The sequence below is a fragment of the Danio rerio genome, chromosome 16 (genome assembly GCF_049306965.1).
Source record: "Danio rerio strain Tuebingen ecotype United States chromosome 16, GRCz12tu, whole genome shotgun sequence".
NCBI lineage: Eukaryota > Metazoa > Chordata > Actinopteri > Cypriniformes > Danionidae > Danio > Danio rerio.
The window spans coordinates 13,635,322-13,660,975 of record NC_133191.1 but is presented as its reverse complement, the minus strand read 5'-3'; the positions used below and the strand labels follow the sequence as shown (position 1 = coordinate 13,660,975).

The 25,654-nt window shown below is 34.2% G+C and overlaps 1 protein-coding gene across 5 annotated transcripts in view; it reads left to right on the top strand.

The window, feature by feature from the left end:
* grin2db (glutamate receptor, ionotropic, N-methyl D-aspartate 2D, b) overlaps positions 1–25,654 on the top strand; it is a 297,610-nt gene that overhangs the window by 179,655 nt on the left and 92,301 nt on the right. For all 5 annotated transcript variants that reach the window (XM_073925936.1, XM_073925938.1, XM_073925935.1 and 2 more), the window contains 2 exons: positions 12,867–13,195; positions 25,134–25,248. In XM_073925936.1, the coding sequence (XP_073782037.1) occupies positions 12,867–13,195; positions 25,134–25,248 (444 nt within the window). The remainder of the gene's footprint in view (positions 1–12,866; positions 13,196–25,133; positions 25,249–25,654) is intronic.

Sequence of the window (25,654 nt, the reverse complement as noted above, 5' to 3'; positions counted from 1 at the left end):
GCAGATGCTAGTGATGGGTGGTATAGACTTAAAATTATATCACAATATTTTCAGGTATTTACTGCAACAGCAATAATTTCGACAAGAATGTATTTGTATCCAGTGAGAGATAAAAATACTAGTAAAAAGTAAAAAGTCTAAAATTTTTAGAGAAAAGTATCCATTTTCATTTTTTTTTTTCTATTTTACACACTTCAACCCTGCTCCTGGATCTATTACCCTGCTCAACCATATTTAAACACTGACTAAAAATTCATTTTAGAACCTATTCGATTTGAATTTTATGTGTTCTTTTGTTCAGGCTTAAATGCCATGAATTAATTTGTAGGTTAATTCTTTTGTTTCGTAGGACTAATCGAGTAATGAATTATTCGATTTCATAATTAATTATTAAAGTATAACAATAATTAAAACAAGGATATGCATTAATAAGACATGGTCGTGGAAGTGGATTAGTAATTCAAATTATGTTTATAGCTTTGTAGTTTAAAAAGGGCTAACAGTCATACAAGATAAGTATAAGATAACACACACACCTGCCTAAATAAATAGGCTATGAAATACACAGTTGATCACTTAGGCCTTTTAAAATATGATTAAAAACTGTACTGTAAGAAAAAAGCACAGGAAGGAATGCCGCTTTGAAACAGGAACAAATTTTGTCGGCATGCTTTATTTTTAGACAGTTATTTAAGATTTTTTAGTTACAAAAAAAATAAAAAAATTGCCTAATAGAGAATTTTTTTTATGGGAATGGGATCTGAGCAGTATTGATTTACCGGCGAGTGTGAGTAGAATGTTAATCACTTGCTTAGGGCTGTTAGCGATTGACTGGAGTGCGCAATCATGGAGCGAAATTCTTAGCAGAGCGTCACACCGCTCAGCTCCGCTCACATGCTCTGGCTTCTCGGTATTTCAGTTCAGTATGTTCAATATGTTACATAACTGCCCCCTGCTGGTCATGTCTTTCTTGTGTTAGACCATTTTGTGCTGTGCCACGCAGTACTGTAGCACTGCACATGGTCACGTTTATTTACTCGCGTCTTGTCAGCTTCATTTAGATGGACATCAGTAATCAAATTATTTGCCTTAATCTGCAATACTATGATTAAGGTGTTTACATAAGTTGCTTTTTAAACGTTTCTTTCATGATTCCGTTTGACATGTTATAGCACATAATTCAATTGACGTCATAGCGTCACCACTCTATCCAAATTACCTTCGGAGTATTTTGTAATTTCGGGTGTTTCTTTTTTAATTAGTCAACTTTTACTGCAGTTTGGCACGTTCAAATTCATTCAAGAACATTTCATGCATGCCCCCGGTGACAAATGAGATATTGGATATGAGTATAAACTGCAGGAAGAGTGTTGTTTTTATGGAATTTGATACCGCATGCGGTATGGACAAAAAACCTCTGCATTTCACGATGCAGCTGTCTGTGGTCCTTTACCGACTCGATAGGTGGAGAGAATAGTGTCAAACAGCCGTGTGTGTATAGACTATCCTATCGCAAAATGCAGCAAAAGCCTACATGACAATAATAGTTTGATTAAGGTGTTTACATGTCTGTACTGCAATAATGTGTCGGCATACTCCACATGTCTTAATTCGACTTTTGTTTAGTTTGATTGTGACCGTAATAGGATTAATTTAATCAAAAATGGCTGTTTACATGGTAGACTCTTAATCAGAGTATTGTCTTAATCGTATAAAAATCGTTTGTTAACGCACTCACTGAAGCATCTAATCAAGCTTTTTAGGATCAAATAAAACACACAAGCAGCTACCATCTGCTCTAACTGCATGAGTATAAAGATTATGGAAACAAGAATAAACAAACGCTTATGGCAATATCTAGATTATTTGTGTTATTCAAGTCATGATGGGTATTTTATAAGCATTGAGTATATTTATAGTGCAATGCTAATTGACCTAGCCTTATCATATAAAATAGCATGACTTTTTTTTATTCTGTGATATTAAACTGTGTCTGGTCACAAAAGAAATGCTATTTTAAACACTCAGTTGGTGTTATGAAGTAATTTTTTTAATGTAAAAGTATGTCAGTAAATAAGTTTGTAAACAGGCTAAAACTATCACACTTGTACTATTACAATAATAAATCATTGCACAGAACAATTGTTGCTTTTATCATTAGTAGAATATGTGAATGGTTTTATTATGGGGGAAATTTTTAGCAGTATATTGCAAATGATAAAATATCACCCATACCTAGTAGACATGTACAGTATGCGGCATTGTAGTAGTAATAGAGTGTATGGCAGTATACAGTGACATCAAACCAACTAGTTTTTGGTTTGTCATCTCCTTCTGTGATAAACAAACTCTGTCTATCCCTGTTGCAAATGAGCCTTACATCATATATATCATACATCATATACATATCCGTCAAGCATGTTTGAAGTTTAATATGTTAAAAAAAACTGCTTCATAAGACATGCATTAAACTTGTGGCACCTTATAGGTTAGTTTTGATGAATTTATGCACTTCTGGAAACCTGAAGAATAAAACCACTATCAAAACATCATTAAACAGCATGGAAAGAGCCTGGATAAAATTTAAAACTGCTTTTACTGTGTTCGTCTGACAGAAGTTTTCATATGCACCGAGGACGGCTTGAGGGTACATAAATTTTGGGGTCATTTTCATTTTTGTGTGAACCATTTATTAAGTCACATTCTTTTCTCATTCTGATGCTACAGTAAGTCTGTGCTTCAGCAGATCCTCTTAATCATGTCTGCATGACATTGATGCCATGTGATTGGTTGATTTAGATTTTTTATTAATGAGTAGTCGTCCTTAGTACACCTAAGTTAAGGTAAAGTAGCCAGCTAATGTATAATTTGCTTGGTAATATCCCAGCACATTTCTTATTTGTGCTGTTCACCACACTGGCCGACAAGAGACCTCCAGCGTATTTGATCAGCTGTTGTGGTTTTCCAGCTACAGTAGGTAAACTGATTGACCTGCTCCATTTGTTGGTGGCTGTTATGGGTATTCGTCTGGGAAAGCAGTGTTATCTGCAAAGTCCAAGTCTGCCAACTGCTCCAGTTGACCCATGGGAGACCACTTCCTTTCCTGTAGATTTACTGGTGCATGACAAAGTCTAACGCCAATAGGAACAGAAACGGAGTACACAGCCTTGCCTAACCCTGATCTTGATAGAGAAAAAAGTGATGCCATTTTCAGTCCAAAAGCAGTAGTTTGATGCAAAGTTGGATTACAGAACAAGTTTGTATACGCGATCTTCCGAAGGATTTCATGGTGGATGCTAGCAAAAGCTGCGGTAAATTCCATAAAATTAGTAATGTAGCTTGCTCTTGATGAAGCTGGCATTGTACATTTAGATTATACAGATGATTCATCTCATATTCTGGAAAATACTGTATTATGTTTTTTCTTAAATACATTAATTAATATTCTGCATGTTTTTAAATTATTTTTCATTTAAGTTTACATATGTACCCTTAAAAACTGAACTATAATAATTTTCTGCTGCTGAAAAAGTGTACATTATTATTTTTATTAAATAGCATATATAATAATAATAATAATAATAATAAATACTACTAATATTAAATAATACTTAAATAGCAGTATATAATATATTATTATTTAATAGCATTATTATTAATAAATGTAAAAATATTATAAGTGAAAAATAGCTAAAGAATATATATGCCCAGCAATGTTCATCACGCTGGTTTCACTCTCCCTCTATCCATAGACACTGCATGGATGTGGAAAGCAATGACCTATGGTGCAATCTCACGGGCTGTAAACTAGGATATGCGTACGCCATGGTCAGAGTTGAAAATAGCTCAATATTTTGTTCTGTGGATATTCCACTCATGTACATGTGTACTTATTTATCCATGAACAATCAAAAAATGGCTTGACAGTACATTTCTATGTTTTACTTGTAATATTTGTTCCTGCTGCTTGCAAAATCTACTTGTTATGTCATGGCAACACTGGCAAAATGACACCTCTCAACTCATTCACTGGCCATTACATTTTACTGTCAGTAAACATTTAAAAAGTCTAACAACATTTAAAAACATATATATATATATATATATATATATATATATATATATATATATATATATATATATATATATATATATATATATATATATATATATATATATATATATATATATATATATATACACATTTTAGTGCATAATTAATATATACAGGTAAATTAAGTTTTAAACTGTATCTTTTTTAATAGTTTTAAACTATATCCTAGGTTTTTTAACAGAGGCAAAAACATGTATAAAGTAGAATGTTCTCTTCTCGATTTGTTTAATCTTTCTTTTGCAAACACATATTTGACTGCAAATCAGATTTCAGAAACAGCACAGTTTTATTCTCTTAAAACAGCGACTCATGTCACACACATGAGACGCTGTTTTTCATGAGTTACAGCTTTATGAATGTTGTATTTCATGTGTATAGTTTTAATGTTTTTTTTTTAAATGATGTTATTCTTTTCAGAACATCATTAATGGATAATTTTACTTGTGTTGAATGATCGATCATTTCATATGATCAATTCCTTTGCATAACAGCTATATTGTAAGTAATTAATGTGTATTTATATAGTGCATTTATCATTTATGACCTTACACCCAAATTGCTTCACAATCATAAGGGGGGTCTCTTCACACCACCACCAGTGTACATCATACTTAGATGATGCGATGGCAACCACAGGACAACGGTGCCAGTGCGCACCAGCTATTGGTGGATTGGATAGACAGCGATAGAGCCAGTTCGGTGGATAGGGATGATTGGGAGGTTATGATGGGTGAGGCCCAAGAGACAGGATAGAGGGAATTTGGCTAGGACACTGGCCAATTTACATTCCTACTTTTTACTCTTTAAGATTTTATATGACCACAGAGAGTCAGGACCTCAGTTTAATGTCTCATCTGCAAGGCGGCGCTTACTGACAGTATAGTGTCCCTATTACTATACTAGGGCATTAGGACTCTCACAGACCACAGGTTTAGCGCCCCCTGCTGACCTCTTTAACACTGCAGAGTGATATGGCTATTATTGTTTTATTATTAAAGAGCTTATTGAATCACTTTAGATGTTCTAAAATATTTGTAGAATCACTTTTATTCAAACAAACATACTTTTTAACAGAATAAAGTATGTAGAAGTGTGTAGAAAGTGTCAATGCAAGTGTGTCAGTAGTCAATGCAATACAAGGAACCCATTCATAAAGTGTTTAATTGTATCATTTTATTTGGTAAATGATTTGTGCTAGCTTTGACATTATTAGATTGAAAGATCAGAAATACCCGCTCTTAGATATCCTATTTTTGTGTCAATTACATGTACACACAATATCTCTCTCTCTCTCTCTCTCTCTCTCTCTCTCTCGCTCTCTCTCTCACCCTCTCTCTCTTCTCTCTTGCTGTCGTCGCTGATTCAGTGCAGGGACTAGATCTGTATACCATGTCATAACTGACAAAAATTCAGTCAAATATTCCACTGCAAAGAGCAAAACTAATTTAAACCTGTCCATAACTTAGCAAATAAGCATGGAGTACACAGGATGATCAATGGCTTGCTGTGCATTAAAGGATTTTTCTCTTTTGACATGAGGCAGATATTTGTCTTCACGTTACGCATTTAAAATCCTTTAATCCACAGCAATCCATTGATTATCCCTTAGATAGATAGATAGATAGATAGATAGATAGATAGATAGATAGATAGATAGATAGATAGATGGATGGATGGATGGATGGATGGATGGATGGATGGATGGATGGATGGATGGATGGATGGATGGATGGATGGATGGATGGATGGATGGATGGATGGATGGATGGATGGATGCTTACTTACCACCTCTGATGATTGGATGGATGGATGAATAGACAAACGGACGGACGGACGGACGGACGGATAGATATATAGATAGATAGATAGATAGACAGACAGACAGACAGACAGACAGACAGACAGACAGACAGACATACAGACAGACAGACAGACAGACAGACAGACAGACAGACAGACAGACAGACAGACAGACAGACAGACAGACAGACAGACAGACAGACAGACAGACAGATAGATAGATAGATAGATAGATAGATAGATAGATAGATAGATAGATAGATAGATAGATAGATAGATAGATAGAGTACATACTGGGATGGGTGGACAGATGGACGGACAGATGAATGGATGGATGGATGGATGCTTACTTTCCACCTCTAATAGATGGATGGATGGATAGATAGATGGGTGGGTGGGTGGATGTGTGAGTGGACGGAGGGACGGATGCATAGATGAATAGACGGATGGATGTGTGAGGTATGATCAGTGTAAATGATCCACCGTACATACAAAACCCCTTTGACTATATGTACAAATTGTACAGCTTTGACTATATGTACAGTGCAGCATGGTACTGTATGCGATGCCTTATTTCCTAAGCGTTTTTAGAAAACATTATTTTATTAAGCAAATTCATCAAGTGGCAGAAGAAATGCTGGAAGATATACTGTAGTCCCTGACACATCATAATGCTGTGTGACAAACTGTCTAGCTATGAGAGCTGCGCAGTGATGTGTTGAACAGGTTTTTGCACTTATTATCTGGATTTTAGCATGGCTAGGGAGCAGTCAGAAGCCATCATGAAAACTGTCACTTGAACCGTAATTTGTAATGTGATATATACATTACCATTCTTATGGTATTATCAAACTGTGTTTTTCAAAGTCCCATCCGTCTATAACACATAGGCGCACACACACACACACACACACACACACACACACACACACACACACACACACACACACACACACACACACACACACACACACACACACACACACACACACACACATACACGGAGAGAGAGAGAGAGAAAATATTTCATCACTTAATCTGTCTTGTTCAGGGCTGGTGAGTTTAGATTCAGGCTGGGTTCTCTATCTATTTATTCTCTCATTCTTTTGCTCTTTTTCTCATTCTCTACTGGCCTCCTCTCTTGTTCTCTCTCTCTTACAGTCTTTCTCTCTTGGGTTTTTCTCTCTTGTGCATTGTAAAGGTGAAGTCTTTAGTCAGTTTCTGCTTTTTACTTTTCTTACCTTTCTCTCTCCCCATTCCAGACTGCTTGTTCTCTTTCTTCCATTTTCTTTCTCGCTTTCTTTTTCCATCCATTGTCTGTCTTTTCTTATTAAGGCATGTCCCAGCACATTACTCCAATGCTGCTCTGCTCCCATGAAATAATAAGCAATTTTGGTCACATATTTAGCTTGAAAAAACCCCAAAGTGTTGCAATTAATAACTTTTGTTTAAATTGATTAGTTCTTTGATAAATCAGACTATTGTTCTAAAAACAATGTTTCTATTTAGGTCTATAAATATCTATCAGTCCTTAATAATAATAATAATAATAATAACGATAATAATAATAATAATAATAATAATAACAACAACAACAACAACAATAATAATAACAGTAATAATAATAATAATACTAGTAATAATAAATACCATAAATTAATTCATTTTGAATTTTAGCTCATTAAAGTACAGTTTGTTTACATGATGTTACTGTGGTTTTTATAAAAAAAAAGCAATGTAAGCTGTTATTTAACATGAACAAAACATTTAGGGCCCTATCATTCACCTGGCGCAATAAGGCACAAGACATGTTTGGCGCGAGTTGGTGCTATTTTCAAACCACGTTTTGCACCACGTTGTTTAAATAGTAAATCCATTTGCACCACTTTGTTGACTTGTGTGGTCTAAAAAAAGAGGTGTGTTAAGACACACTGCGCTGTTGAGCACGTTAGTTATGCTCCTATATGGGTCCAAACACTTACACATTGCTTAATACACACAGGATGTACAACAATACACAAATATCTTTACATATGAATAGAAAATATCAGATTAAAATGCTACAAAAATTCTCTATGCCTTTGTTTTTTTTTCAGTTTATTTATTTGCATTTGTGTAATGTTATTATTATGAGCAATATTTTTATTATATGTATATTTATATTTGCTTTAGTGAAAACAAGTTTAGATTTGTTCACCTGTCAGGTTTTGGAGACGTAAGCATTCCTGTATGGGGCATACGTCTGCAAAACCTGACAGGTGAACAGATCTAAACTTGTTTTCACTAAAGCAAGTATAAATATAGTTTTTTGATCACACTTTATTACAGTTTTTGTCAGTCGCTTTGGTGCATTTCTCACAACACTATTTACATTTGCACAACAGTTAATGCATTTCTCAAAACAATTAGTCATTTGTGCACATTCTAGTAGCAGTTTCTCATTCCTTCCAACAAATTGCAAATGTTTTCGGACATGCATCAATTGCTTTCATAAAACTCTCTGCTATTTATAACATTATCATTTGCTTATGTCATGTCAGTCAAAATTAACTAAACTTGTAAATTCTGAATAGTCATCCCATATAAAACTAATAGTCCTCATTTCATTACTTGAGTCATTACATACAAAAATGATGAACTAGTTGTCAAAATCTGTCAAGCAAATTTTATTAAAAAAAATAAATTAAATAATTATTTTCCTGAAAATGTCTTTTTTGATTTACAGACCTATGTGTATTGTAGGTTCATTTCCTATATGTTCTGCAGTATTGTTTACAGTTGTGCACAGCTCTACCCAAATAAAGTTTATGTTTGTTGTAAATAAGGATGTATTTATTCTTTTGCACAATGCTGGGAATAAATTAGAATTGCAAAGAACAAATGCAGTAAAAATGTGAAACATACATATTCAGTGTCTTGTACTTAGATACATCACTACAGTTTTTCTCAGTCACTTTGGTGCATTTCTCACTACACTATTTACATTTGCACAACAGGTCATGCACTTCTCAAAACAATTAGTCATTTGTGCACATCCTAGTAGCAGTTTCTCATTCCTTCCAACAAATAGCAAATGCTTTCGGACATGCATCAATTGCTTTCATTCAACTCTCTGCTATTTATAACATTGTCATTTGCTTATGTCATGTCAGTCAAAATTAACTAAACTTGTAAATGCTGAATAGTCATTCTGTATAAAACTAATAGTCCTCATTACATTACTTGAGTCATTACATGCAAAAATGTTGAACTTGATGACAAAATCGGTCAAGCAAACTTTATAATAAAATTATCTTTATTTTCCAGAAAATGTCTTTAAAATTGAACAATTTGATGAATGATTTACAGACATGTGTATGTTGCAGGTTCAGTTCCAATATGTACTGCAATATTGTTTACAGTTGTGCACAGTTCAACCCAAAGGGAGTTTGTTTGTTGTAAATAAGGGTGTATTTATTCTTTTGCACAATGCTGTGTATAAATTAGGATTGTAAAGAGCAAATGCAGAGTAAAAATGTAAAACATACATATTCAATGTCTTGTACTCAGATACCTCACTAAATTACAGTAAGTGATGTCCAACTTTACTGTAGTTTTCAAATGGCTGTGTAAATAGTATATAGTGCTGTCTTGAGCATTTTCAGGAAGTGTCACCAAAATCTGACTTTTTTTGCATTAAAAACAATGTCCAGAGTAAACTGTCATAATGAAAACATGACAAAGCCATTTGACTATCTTGTTCATAATCAATGCTGTCAGGACTTTTCATTTTGATGATACTGACACTTTGATTGACACAAATACTTGCTTTTGAGGAATGAAATATCCATTTTAAGCATGTGACGCGCTTTTGCAGGTTATCAGCTAGGTTTTGCAGTTTGCACTAATTGTTTTGAGAAATGCATGAACTGTTGTGCAGAAATGCACTAGTGTTGTGAGAAACGCACCAAAGCGACTGAGAAAAACTGTAATATTGTTCATTTATTAGTTTGCTGGAAATTAGAATTGAATTTAGAAATAGATTTAAAACAAATATTTGTGCTTGACAAACTAAATTAAATATGTAGGCTAATGAATGCAGTGCGTACAACACCATTTCATTAGCCACAAAAGTAAAGAAGTAAAGAGTAAAAGTAAAGTAAAGAGAAAGTAAAGAGGCCGAATGGAGAAGCCTCGTTCTTTATCTTCTAAACATTTTTTTTATTATTTGGTTTATTTTTTATAATCATAAAAATTTTATAATTTATAATCATGAAAAAGGTTGCATTTTTTATTGTTTCTAAAAAAATAAACCCCAATAACCAATTACATGTTTTAATGGGATCAATGATTTTGTCCTCAAGAACCTGGGTGTAACATTTTTTCGTACCTAGTGTGAGATTCTTATGGAAAAAAGCAATATTGTGTACTATTTATTATAAAAAAAACATTGGGTTTAAAGTCATAAAAAACAGTTTTTTTTGTTAATTAGTTTATCAGTGATAATTTTTAAAAAAAGTTACAATTTTGAAGCTTTTCAATAAAACTAAATCCTGTTAACCCATTTTAAGTTCTAATGGGACCAATGAATTGATTTTGTCCTCAAGAACCTGAGTTTAACATTTTATTTACCTAGTATGATTAGATGGATGGATGGATGGATGGATGGATGGATGGATGGATGGATGGATGGATGGATGGATGGATGGATGGATGGATGGATGGATGGATGGATGGATGGATGGATGGATGGATGGATGGATGGATGGATGGATGGATGGATGGATGGATGGATGGATGGATGGATGGATGGATGGATGGATGGATGGATGGATGGATGGATGGATGGATGGATGGATGGATGGATAGATAGATAGATAGATAGATAGATAGATAGATAGATAGATAGATAGATAGATAGATAGATAGATAGATAGATAGATAGATAGATAGATAGATAGATAGATAGAGATAGATAGATAGATAGATAGATAGATAGATAGATAGATAGATAGATAGATAGATAGATAGATAGATAGATAGATAGATAGATAGATAGATAGATAGATAGATAGATAGATAGATAGATAGATAGATAGATAGATAGATAGATAGATAGATAGATAGATAGATAGATAGATAGATAGATAGATAGATAGATAGATAGATAGATAGATAGATAGATAGATAGATAGATAGATAGATAGATAGATAGATAGATAGATAGATAGATAGATAGATAGATAGATAGATAGATAGATAGATAGATAGATAGATAGATAGATAGATAGATAGATAGATAGATAGATAGATAGATAGATAGATAGATAGATAGATAGATAGATAGATAGATAGATAGATAGATAGATAGATAGATAGATAGATAGATAGATAGATAGATAGATAGATAGATAGATAGATAGATAGATAGATAGATAGATAGATAGATAGATAGATAGATAGATAGATAGATAGATAGATAGATAGATAGATAGATAGATAGATAGATAGATAGATAGATAGATAGATAGATAGATAGATAGATAGATAGATAGATAGATAGATAGATAGATAGATAGATAGATAGATAGATAGATAGATAGATAGATAGATAGATAGATAGATAGATAGATAGATAGATAGATAGATAGATAGATAGATAGATAGATAGATAGATAGATAGATAGATAGATAGATAGATAGATAGATAGATAGATAGATAGATAGATAGATAGATAGATAGATAGATAGATAGATAGATAGATAGATAGATAGATAGATAGATAGATAGATAGATAGATAGATAGATAGATAGATAGATAGATAGATAGATAGATAGATAGATAGATAGATAGATAGATAGATAGATAGATAGATAGATAGATAGATAGATAGATAGATAGATAGATAGATAGATAGATAGATAGATAGATAGATAGATAGATAGATAGATAGATAGATAGATAGATAGATAGATAGATAGATAGATAGATAGATAGATAGATAGATAGATAGATAGATAGATAGATAGATAGATAGATAGATAGATAGATAGATAGATAGATAGATAGATAGATAGATAGATAGATAGATAGATAGATAGATAGATAGATAGATAGATAGATAGATAGATAGATAGATAGATAGATAGATAGATAGATAGATAGATAGATAGATAGATAGATAGATAGATAGATAGATAGATAGATAGATAGATAGATAGATAGATAGATAGATAGATAGATAGATAGATAGATAGATAGATAGATAGATAGATAGATAGATAGATAGATAGATAGATAGATAGATAGATAGATAGATAGATAGATAGATAGATAGATAGATAGATAGATAGATAGATAGATAGATAGATAGATAGATAGTGAGACAAGCTGTGTGATCTCCTCGACAGTTTTTGGAGTTTTTGCTCAATAAAATAGTCGTCTGAATTTTCAAGTCCATCGTCTGTATTTACATTGACCCACTGGCAGCTAAAATCCACACCTACACTATCGAGCGTGTATGAACTGTGATTAATTTTTATATTGCTGATTAGCTGTTTGGCATTTCACTCTGACTGAAGGCAGTCGACCAATCGCAACAGGCTGTCATCGGTCCAATCAGCGCAGATTAGCTTCGCGCTAAGGAGGGGTTTGGGAACAAATGAATCACTGGACGATTCATACAGGAGTCGCTGGGATAATAAGTTAAAAATAAATGCAGATTATAAGACCATGAAAGTGTTTTTTGACCTTGCATGCATATTAGACTGTTGTTGGAGACCCTTACAACCAAGATATGACCCTATTTCATGTATAATATGGGCTCTTTAAACAATGCACAAAACCAACCCTTGTCTTCCATTTCATCATTTCTCATCCTGGGCTCTTCCTCCCTGTGTTTTTGTTTGCGCTCTCCTTTACCTGCTTTCGGGTTTTGATCCTGGTCTCCTCTTTGCTTTGCTGTGCTGTAGGTGCGGTTGTTGTACTGCTCTCAGGAGGAAGCTGAACAGGTTTTCCTCGCCGCTTGGGCAGCTGGTCAGGCCGGCGCGTCCCATATATGGTTCGCAGTGGGTCCGGCTTTGTCCGAACTGGGCCTGACCGGACTGCCCAAACGCCTGTTCGCGGTCAGACCACAGGGCTGGAGGGACGAACCCCGCAGACGTATCGCCCGTGGGGTGTCCATCCTTACACATGGAGCCGTGGCACTGCGCAAGGACTACGGAGCCACTGGAGGGCCACACTTTGTCACCAACTGTCAGACGGATGGCAACAGAACACAGAGGATCCGTGGAAGAATGAGGTAAGAAGCTGTTCTTTCACTCATACAAGATGTGACTTGTGTGTTTTAAATGTAGAGATACAATTTGTCTTGCGTCAACTGCATAATATCATTAACAAAAATAAGGACGAAAAGTTTTCATTGATGAACTTTTTCCAAAACTAAGATGAGATGATGTGGATATCATCGGATATTAACAGTGAACACGTCAGCATGCAATATCATTGATGACAAAAGATGAGACTAAAACATAGTAAAAAGATAAGAGCAATTCCATGCAAATGTTAACTTTGCCATGAAAAAAAGAAAGTTTTTACCACAATAGCAAAACCCTTTCTATGTTTTATGTGTAGGCTTGTATTTTACTGTAATGTCAGTGCTTTCAATCGATTATATTTGATTTACCAAAGTCACACAAGTGCTAATTTCACATCTGTCACATCCATAGGAGAGAGATGTCACATCCATAACAAAGCTTCTTCCTCATGAATGCAAAAATGTAAACTAAACTAAAATATTTATTATATTAATTAATATTTATTAGTCATATTTATTCTATAGAGAGTCAACACTTATCCTTTTGATTATAGAAATTTCATGTGGGTTGTGCAGTTTAATTAATAGAATTTCTGCAAAGTATGTTGTACGCTGTAAACACATATTTATTTTACGTGTTTTGGGCATCCATAATGCATGTTTATTTTCCTCATTTAAAATATAAAACATATTTACAGATTGATATTTTTCTGATCCCTTTACTCTGTGGTTAGCTGTTTTGGAATATATAAACAGATGTTTCAATGTAATGTTAACAAATACTGTACTTTCTATGTGAATTAAAAATTTGAGTTTTTACTGTAAATGTCACATCCCTAACGCTGGAATGGCTCAAAAACTAACCAACATTATTTTATTTTATCTACTGGACCATTGCATTGTAGTCTTTCTTTATTATTTGAGCAGTTTTTAGTTATGTCTCTGGCACAGCATACTTATATGTACATTTTTGTGTGGCACTGTGTCATAAATTAGATATTTTGACTGCAAAACAAATCTACCCTTTGGTATAAATAAAGTAACCTAACCTAACATTGTCATATTTCAGTTTGTTTTAAACCATATGCAATTAATATTTTGTCCCTATTTTTGTAGATTAAATTAACACTGATTGATAGTGATGATGTTTGGTTTCAAAAGAAGGCTGTAATATTTTTTTAGGATAATGTTATTTAACCATTAAACAGTAGCAGTTAAAAGGTTGGTGCAGGGAAAGTTTTATTTGTTTAAATAAATTAATATTTAATCATCAAGGGTGCATTTAGTTTTATTTACTTCAAATAAATAATATTTCTGGTCATCAAAAAAAAAAAAAGATGGAAATAATATGTTTTGGTTTTATCAAAAATATTAAGAAAGGTTTAAAACACTGATTTAACCATGATTTGAACACTGGACGAGATGCTGAAGATGTCGGTTTGTTGTTCAGGAATAAATTACATTTCAAGAGTTCACACTTAGCTGATGATTGATTATAAAGCTTCTTTGGCATGCTGATCCGGGAGAGAGCCCCTTAGATTCCTCAAGCCCGGGGCTTCCTCTCGTTGCAAGGTGGGAGGGGAGCTTGAGCTCAGGTAGATGTCGAGAACTCTGTTGAAACTAATGAACAGTAAGTGATTGCTTTTGGGAGATAACTACATACTAGAAGCATGTCTATGGTGCTAATTTGGATTAGTCAATTAACTTAAGTTGCATGTTTTTGGACTGTGGAAGGAACCCAGGGTAACCCACGTGAGCACAGGGAGAAAGTGCAAACTCTGCACAGAAACGTCTGCTGGTTTGGTAAAGCCTGGAACCAGAGATGTTCTTGATGTGAGGCAACAGTGCTATGCACTGGACCATCGTGTCACCGATCTACGAAGGAGGAGGAGTTGGGGTGGAAGGGGGGATTCTTCAAAACGAAGATAGCAGTGGAATGTAACCCAGGGTATTTGTAGTAGTTTAGGAGTCATTTGATTGGTGCATTGTGAATGGGATAATGCGGATCCAGCTGCTAACAGTCATAAGCACGTGATCCTCTCAAAATTAGTTCATTAATAAACTTCACTTAATTTTTATTTTTTTTATGTGAAGTAGATTTTATAATTATTTTATAATATAATAATTTTATAATATTATTTTACAGTTGTTCTGTTTTGACTGTACTTGTGATACAATAAATGCAGGAGTTTTGAGCTTAAGAGACATAAAAGCGTTAAAAATATTTTAAACATTTTTTTAGCATTAATAATTTTTTTTTTTACCTCAACTACGGTGGTAAAAATTAAGAATGTCAATAAAATGTAATTAAATCTTAACATGGATGTTAAATTAGTAGTGACACATTAAATGAGTAATTTAAATAACAAATTCCGTTTGTTCCACTGAAAAAAAGATGATCTGAAAAATCTTCATGACACCAATCTAATGGCCTTACGACAACCATGTTTATGACTGATGCATGATAACTTATTTTGTATTGATCATGTCATGTTGTCATGACAAAGACTGGTCATCTTTGGATTTAAAATAGCAACTTATGATACTTAATGACAGTTGTGACAGTCATCTCCTGTGTCATGTCATGATGATAAGGTCTTATGAACACTTCTTCAAGTAAAATATCAGAAAATCTTACTGAGCACAACATTGTATTACATGTAATTTTATCAAAAAAAAAAAAAAAAAAAAAAAAAAAGACAAAGTTGCATAAGATCTCCAATCTCCTGTGTCATATCATGATTATAATATCCTATGGACACTACTTCATGTAAAATAGCAAAAAAAATCTATCAGTTTTTAATAAACTACCAAAAAATCTTACTGAGTGCAACATTTTGTATTATATGTATTTAAAAAAAAATATATATATATATAAACAAAATATTGCATAAGATCTCCAATCTCTTGTGTCATGTCATGGTTATAAAGTCTTATGAGCACTCCTTCAAGTAAAATACCAAAAAAAATCTGTCATTTTTTAATAAAATACCAAATAATCTTACTGAGCACAACATTTTGTACTATATGTACTTTTGTAAAAAAATAAGTTCTCTAATCTACTGTGTCATGTCATGGTTATATGCTCTTATAAACACTTCTTCAAGTAAAATAACCAAAAAATCACAGTGTTGATAAAAATAAATAAATAAATAAATTAAACTTACTAAGCACAACATTTCAAGGGTTGTGTGTTCTATGTAATTTTGACAATAAAAATACGGACAAAATATTGCATAAGATCTTAGGGCTGCTCAATTTTGGGAAAAATCATAATTACGATTATATAGGTCATAATTGTAATCACGATTATTCAAAACGATTATCAGTTAAAGTCAAAATTATTAGCGCTCCTGAGAATTTTTTTTTAAATAAATATTTCCAAAATCATGTTTAACAGAGCAAGGAATTTTAACAGTATTTCCTTTAATATTTTTTTTTTTTCTGGAAAGAGGCTTATTTGTTTTTTTATTTCGGCTAGAATAAAAGCAGTTTTAAATATTTTGAAACCCATTTTAAGGTAAATATTATTAGCCCCCTTAAGCAATAAATATTTATGACTGTCTGCTGAAGAATCTACTGTTATACAATGACTTGCCTAATTACCCTAATTAAGTCTTTGAATCGCACTTTGAATCTGAATGCTTGTATTTTAAAATATTCTAAAATTGCTATCATCATAGCAAAGATAAAATAAATCAATTGTTAGAAATGAGTTATTAAAACTATTATGTTCAGAAATAAGTAAAAAAAAAAAGGATTGCTAATATTCAGGAGGGCTAATAATTCTGACTTTAACTGCATATACAGTTATTTTCCACCCTGCAAAAGAAAAAGAAATAAATACAATAGAATAAAAATATGAAACAAACTGTGCTTTAAGCATCTTCACTGTAAGAAAAACACTTTAGCTACAAAAGTTCTTTAGTCAAGAGCACTGAGGGATTTTCTCGTTTTGTTGTTTGATTAATGATGATAAAAACAGGCAGCAGCAGGAACATCGCGCACTTTCACTTTAATGGTTTCTCTTTCACATCTTTTGATTCTCAACTCGTTTGTTTATTACACCAATGAGGGTTAATATATGCCGCACACACACACACACACACACACACACACACACACACACACACATAAGCATGCGGTCTTTCGCACTTTTAAGTTAATAATCATTTATTTTGATTAATGGTTTATCATAATCGTGAGAAGCTAAAATCAAAATCGAAATCGGATTTTCGATTAATTGCACAGTCCTGTAAGATCTCCAGTCATCTGTGTCATGTCATGATTGTAAGGTCTAATGAATACCCCTTCAATTAAAATACCAATTAAAGCTGCAAGCAGCGATGATAGGGACCTCACACCCGGGCTCACCACTGCCCGGTGGCCTCAAGATGACAACAATAATTTAAGCCGATATTTAAAAAGAACCTGAGAAAAATCACAGATTTATGCCAAACTTCCTCCTGTCAGCAGGTGGGGCTATAACTGTGACTCAAGATTGGCATGTAGATGCCTTCAGTGAAGGAATCTTATTAACCATGTGAATTTTCAGGCATATCGGACATTGTGAGGTTGAGTTATAAGCCAAAGTACCTTCTGTCAGCAAGTGGCGCTATGACTCTGACTCAATATTGGCATGTAGATGTCTTCAAGAGAGGCATCTCAACTAACCTGTGAATTTTCAGGTAGATTGGACATTGTTTGGCTGAGTTATAAGTAATTTCCTGTTGCCAGCTGGTGGCGCTATAACTGTTTTTGGATATTGGCATGTAAACATGTTCAGGTCAGGACTGTTATCAAACGTGTGAATTTTGAGGCAGATAGGACAATGCATGCATGAGTTTTAACAACTTCCTGTTTTGTGGCGAATCGTCAAAGTTTGCGAGGCCGCCACAGACACGCCCTCTGAAGAAAATTCTATATCTTCACAATTTATCATCGCCAAAGCCTTTAGATGACAAAAGCCAATTTTGGTGTTGATCCGATGAAAGTTCGTTAAAATACAAGGCTTAGAAATGGCAAAAACTGCACTTTTTCGCTGCAGGAAATAAAAAAATCTGACTTCCTGTTGGGTTTGAGATTCCGTTTCAAGATACTTTTTTGTAGGTTTTGGCGTGTGTGAGGTGTGTGCCAATTTTCGTACGTGTGCGTAATTCGTAACTTGGTGGTCAGTCCGTTCTAAAGTGCATAGGTGGTGTTGTCGAGTCATTTTGCCACGTCCACTTCCAAAACCCATAACAAACGTAAATTTTCACCACTTTTGGGGCGTGTGCAAAGTTTTGTGAGTTTTCGGGCATGTTTAGCCCCTCAAAACCGCAAATCATTCCGCAGAAGAAGAAGAAGAAGAAGAAGAAACAGAGCAATTCCAATAGGGCCTACACTGTGGCAGTGGCGCAGTGGGTAGCACGTTCGCCTCAAAGCAAGAAGGTTGCTGGGTCGCTGGTTCGAACCTCTGCTCAGTTGGCGTTTCTGTGTGGAGTTTGCATGTTCTCCCTGCCTTCGCGTGGGTTTCCCCCACAGTCCAAAGACATGTGGTACAGGTGAATTGGGTTGGCTAAATTGTCCATAGTGTATGAGAGTTTGTGTGAATGTGTGTGTGGATATTTCCCAGAGATGGGTTGCGGCTGGAAGGGCATCTGCTGCGTAAAAACTTGCTGGATAAGTTGGTGGTTCATTCCGCTGTGGCGACCCCGGATAAATAAAGGGACTAAGCTGACAAGAAAATGAATGAATGAATGAATGAATGTTAAACAGAGCATCTACTGCGTAAGAATAAGAGAACTACTTTCACTTTCGCTCTTGGATAGGGAAGCCTTTACGCACAGACAGTCTACAATAAATTAATTTAGTTTGTTAAGCGCAAATATTCGTTTCAAAACTATTTCTAAATTCAGTTCTAATAGATGAACGAATAAATGAACAATAATAACAAAGTGTGCTCAAAAACCTGAGTTATGTCCTAAAACACATGCTGTGCCCCATTTGGTCTAAAACCTGACAGGTGGACAAATCTAAGCTTGTTTTTAATAAGACAAATATAAATATGGATATAATAAATAATACTGCTAATAATAATAACATTATATAAAAGCAAATTATTATGAATGAACTGAAAAAGCGTCCCGAGATGAAGACATAAAAGCAGTGATTTTTCATATTTATGTAGGCTAGAAAATAATGTTTTGTAATATTTTAATATTTTATATTTAAATCCTATATCTATTCTTATTATATTCTCTCTCTCTCTCTCTCTCTCTCTCTCTCTCTCTCTCTCTCTCTCTCTCTCTCTCTCTCTCTCTCTCTCTCTCTCTATATATATATATATATATATATATATATATATATATATATATATGTATATATATTATATATATATATATGTATTTATATATATATATATATATATATATATATATATATATATATATATATATATATATATATATATATATATATCCTTAATATTTAAACTTTTTCATATGTAAAGATATTTGCCTATTGCTCTTGTGCGTATTAAGCAGTGTGTAAGCGAATTAAATTAAATTAAATTAATTAAAGCTGGAGTTTAGACCGGGTTAGTTTTGATCTAATGAAAAATCTATTTTAGTTTCTCAAAATAACAATGCGCCAGCAGTGCGCATCAGAACGCCTTCCTTTTTAGACCAGAACGCCTATGGGCGCACATATGAGCGCTAATGCATTTGCTATTTAAACAGCGTAGCGCAACGTCTCAAAACGACTCTTGCGCCAAGCCGAAACTAGCAAAAGACTATAGCGCCGCGCCTTGCGCCACATTGCGTCGGGTGTATGATAGGGCCCATTGTATATAATTTTATTTGTCAATAAAAATGACTAATCTGAACTAATAACTAACAAATAAAAGTACATTTCAATTTCATGTCATCACCCATGCTTATATCTGCCATATAATTTAGTAACCACCCTCAAACTAGTTTATACCAGGCACAATCAGCACCTTGAGTACTTAAATTAAGCCATTATCATTCATTTCCAAAAAAACACGCCTCCTTTCTGTATAAATTAGGCTCGCTGCACAGTTTATTGGGCTTCATTCTCCCAAAACCCTGAGCTGTTTCCCTGTGCAATTATATCACCGCCCAATGAAAGCAGGTGACAAATGAATCTTTATATAAAAGGGATGTTTGTGTGCACTTTTTAGCGATCATGACGGCAATAAATCAGCAGATGATTATCAAATGATGGAGAAGAGCGGTAAAGCTGGGCGTTTGTCCAAATGCACGTGGTAAAGTGCACTTTCTGCATTTTTAAGAGATTATGTAGGTGCCTGGATCTCAGTGATGGAGCTACATTGCAAATTATGCCATGCGTATTGCGCTCGACACAGGTTTTGTGAATGTGCACACGATGCATTTCATTCAGTGAATCAGTTGCTAAATCAGCAAAGTCAAATTAATGTCTTGTTTATAGAGTTTTGATAACCGTGTGATCTTGAGTTTCTTTAAAAAGGCCTCTATTTATGTTCACCCTGAGAACTGTGTTTAATGCTCATCTCTTCTGGCATTAACCTTCAACTTTTCTGCTTTGTTGCATTCATAATAAGTCAGGTAATCCTTAATGACACTCTTTAAAGAGAGTGAAAGTGCTGCACCTTTGAGGCACGAACGTCCTTCACTGCCTTTCCATAGGGACTGTTGGGGGGGAGGTGTTCAACATGCCCCAGTGTTTAAGAAGACAACGTGGGTGGGAGGGATAAACAATAGCGTATTTGATGCTGCATCTGCCCTGAGAGAACGCGGCACAATAAAGCTAGAATAGTCCCATTATAATGAACTAGCATGTGCCAGTTCTGTTTAATATAAAGGTTATCTAACGTGAGAGTGAGTCATTTTAAAGGGATAGCTCATGCAAAGATGATAAGTGTTAATTTACTCAGCCTCAGGTCAATCTGTAGGTGACTTTTGTCGGAGGAAGGAAAATTTTAGTTGAAGCCGTCCTTGGTGAGTCGTAAAATGTCAGTGGCTTTAGAAAAGCATGTACAGGCAGTAAGAAATGAATAACCGTGGCTCCAGATGATATTTTGACTATGTTTACATGCGTCAATGTGAATGAACTGAATTTGATTACAGGTCTGTTTATATGGAACCAGTGGTTCAAAGTTGGGGCAATGACCGACCGAAAAAAATCGAATAAATTTTATTAAACTATTAGAATCACCCAACTGTATTTTAATAACGATGATAAAAAAAATAGTAGTTTTTATTAGTAAAACACAACAACATGCAAATGAAAAACCATCAGCCTTTAAATTACTTTATAGGTTTTACGTTAGATTAACAACACAGCAATAGCCTCAGTTGCAGCAGATTGAATTTATAGCACCAGGTTAAACTTTATGACACCTTTATGGAAATCAGATACATTAAAAATAAAGACAGGCCAAGACTGAACATTGAGGATGATCTCTAATTGGCGGTCTTCAAAATTAAGCCAAGAATAGACTTTAGTGAAAACATTGTGTCCACCAGTCTCTTTAGTTGAGGTTAACATTAAATTAATCAAATGAATAAATGACTATAAAAATTATATGGTTGTTAGACAGTTTTTTTTTTTTTTTTGCATTGTTAATATGCTTGTGTTAAAATAGGCCTATTGTTGTGTGCGCAATGTTTGTATATTTATAACCAACACTTAGGAATGTGAGGGTCGAGAGTCACTGCAATTGTTATTTTAGAGGTCGCGGGCTGAAAAGTTTGGGAATCACTTTTTTAAACATTTTGAGCTGATTCGTATATCTGTTTGAATGTGTTTTATACACATTCTGACTTTTAATCATTAAGACTCATTAAGACTTTTAATCTGTGCACCCATTTTTAGTCCATCATTCAATCTGTTTATTTACTTATTTGCATGTAAATATGTATTTATTTACATTTTATATTAATTTCAGGAATATTATAGAATCATATGCAAATGTCTAATTTGGATAAAAAAGTTTGGTGTTTTTGGGCGCAATCTCAATAGGGATGGTTGAGGATGTTTTCATACATTGGGTGTTCATTTTTTGTCTTTGTTTTGAAACCTGGTGCGTTAGTTTGTGTTGCTGAGACATACAGTACATGAAAATATCAATCAAGCTCAGATCTGCACCAAAACAAATGCTCCAAGATCGCCTGAAAGAGTTTGACTCTACAGCAGTTTGTTTGGGGTGAGAAAGTTATCCAACCAAAAACCAACCAAGCTGCGTCATAATTCATAAAGAGAAATTTGTTGCATAAAAACCAGCAGTGCCTGATTCTGTGAGGAAGCACATTAGTTATTGCTGCTAAAAACCAGCGAGCACCTCTTCTTCTTCAAATGAGGTGTAATGGCTCTTGTCTGTCCATTACACAGCTTACAAAGCCTTGATTTATGTTGCAAGTGTATTTTTTATTCTATACATAATTTTAAATATATTTAATTATATATCATTTTCTAGTTATAGCAGAAATGACAGCTACATGCTTATGTGCATGTGTCAGTGCCATATTAAGTCTGCAGAGAAGCAATGGTAATATATGTCTCTGTCCATTGAGAGGGCAGTTGTATTCACATTCCACTAGCAAAAAATATATTGTGTTGCAGTTTGCAATTCTGCCTTATAAGGTGAATCGAAACAAGGAGCCACAGCATTGTTACACTTTCTCTGTTTCAGAACAAAGCAAATGACCTATAGTTCATTAGAAAGATTGAAAGATCATGCTCCAGACGGTCAAGAACAAGCAAATTTTTGAGTGAATTATCCCTGTAACTTGAACATGTGTTATTTGCATTCATATTAATCAATATCAGATCAGCAGTATAAAAACCAATATGTTACTAAATGAAATGTTAATTGAAATGTCAATGGGCATTGAATAAATCTAGAATAGTATATACAGTAAAGTCAGAAATATTAGCCCCCTGAATTATTAGCTTGGCTGTTTATTTTTACCACAAATTCTGTTTAACAGAGAGATTTTTTTCAACATATTTCTAAACATAATAATTTTAATAACTCATTTCTAATCATTAATTATATCTTTGCCGAGATGACAGTAAATAATATTTGACTAGATATGTTTTAAGACACTTCTATACAGCTAAAAGTGACATTTAAAGGCTTTACTAGGTTAATCAGGTTAACTAGACAGGTTAGGGTAATCAGGAAAGTTATTGTACAATGATGGTTTATTCTGTGGATCGAAATAATATATTGCTAAAGGAGCTAATAATATTGACCTTTAAATGGCTGTTAAAAAAATAAAAAACTGATTTTGTTCCAGCTGAAATAAAACAAATAATACTTCATTACTTTCATAGGGTGCGCTAGGCTATCCGAACGTTTTTCTTATTCGTTTGACAAGTGTGAGTGCTCCAAATGAGGCCCAGGTGTGGTTCAGAAGAGATGTGTCAGAGCATGGTATGGTTGGGCTTTGGTGGGTCCACTTATTGTGCAAGTGCAAAAACCCGACATCACTTTTAAGAGACTATTTCATATGGATTTATTAAACATTCTTACTGTTCAATGAATGCAAAACTAAAGCAATCTCCACTGTGCTAAGCGAGAGCGCTTCTCTTCCCGGTAAACTGAACAGTCACATTATCAATGATGTTAGCATGCTTTGGCTTGGAAGGTAAAATGCATTTCCCGTCTGGAAAGAAGGGACGCTTTAGTAGGGTTCAAGGCAACTGTACCTAATGCGAGTACACCCATAGAAAAGTGCAATACAGAGATTTAAACCGAAGCCAGTTTATTCAGTTATTCACTATATAAGCGATATTATGTAAACTTGCTGTTAACTAGGTAACAGAATTGTACTGTAACACAGTTTTACAGTTTAAATCACCACTGTTTTATGTAACTGAAGTATGGTGGATAATTGTGTCATGATGTGAGGTGTTTTTGTTTTAAACGTGTTTTGATGAAATCATCTTTTTAATGTAGTTCATGTTTTACAACTGATGTTAATTAATTTTGGTTAAATTCCACCTGCTTTTAGTAAATGAAAGAAAGTGTAACATTTAATGAAATATTTAACCATTTTAAATCCTAACATTATTTAATATAAAGAGATTCATTTCAATCATTTGACATTATGTGCTGTATTCCTCAATTTTCCTATATTTAAGTCTTCATTATTTTTGTCAGCAAAGTTAAATCAATAATAAACCTAAAAAAAAAACTCTGGCCACCAGTGATGAAACTTTAGCTAAAGCTATAATTTCTTAACAACAGCCAGAGTAAAATAAAAGGTGTTAATCACCCTTCATAGAAAGTTTTACACATACTGTAGTAGAGAGAAATGACATGAGCAGAAAGTCTCAGCGTAACACCCAACATTGTGACTCACACTCATTACACATCACAAGAGGACTGATGGAGAAAAGAGATTCACCTGTTTAGGGCTGCTGTTGCAACTACGAATGGCTAAATAGGCTCATACATAATGCGTCTGCGTGTATTTATCTCCACAATCTTTTGTAAAGAATTTTGGAGGAATGTTCACAAAAGCCTCATAAGAACAGAACAGAGGAAACTTTGCCTTCTCAAACTTGTTCACCCAGTCAGATATTTTTTTAAGTGCACAGCTCTTCATTTTGCCAAAAGCATATTGGATTTAAGATAAAAAGATTCATTTGAAGCAGTCACAAAGAATGTCACATTTAGGCGGGTATTTTACTGGTTTAGATTAAGCGCTCGGAATAGAGTGACTGCCTCGCTTTGATTCCATCGCTGAAGGAAATAAAATGGTTACCTTCACCACAGTCTTGCAGCAATCTGACCTAATTAGGATGTTTGTGAAGTGTTGGGTGCGAGATTTCCTCTTTGACGTGTCCTCAGAGCCTTTTATACTAATTCTTTCTGGGTCTCTTCCATCTCAACTGACTGATTGTGCTCTGTTCTCTCTGCTCTCTGCAGGTATTTCAGTAACATCACTCTCGGTGGGCGGGACTATTCCTTCAGTAACGAGGGCTACCTGGCCAATCCCTTTCTGGATGTCATCTCCTACACGCCTGGGAGTGGCTGGGAAGACGTAAGAACTAATCAGAATTCTATTTCTGTGCGTTCTTGTGTAACCGCTGTTATGGATTGGTAATGTCCAGGATGAGACGCAGCATTGCAGTAGCCATGCTGAGCACTGCAGTAGCAATGCGCTAGAATGGATTTTGAAGGAAGACCACATATCATTCAAGATTTTTGTTTATGATTTCTTTTTTGTGCACTGTTAATTACAGTGCGCATAGGAAGGATTTAAAGGTGGCGACAGCGCACTGCTCTAATAAAGTGTGCGATTTACTTCATCATGACTATCGTGATGATCTACTGAGAGCTGAAAACCTAATATTCCAGTTTGTAGCAGTAAGGCATCTAGATTGAAAAGGGTTTTAAAATGATATACAACTTGACACTGCACTAATTTCGAAAAACCATTTCCCATG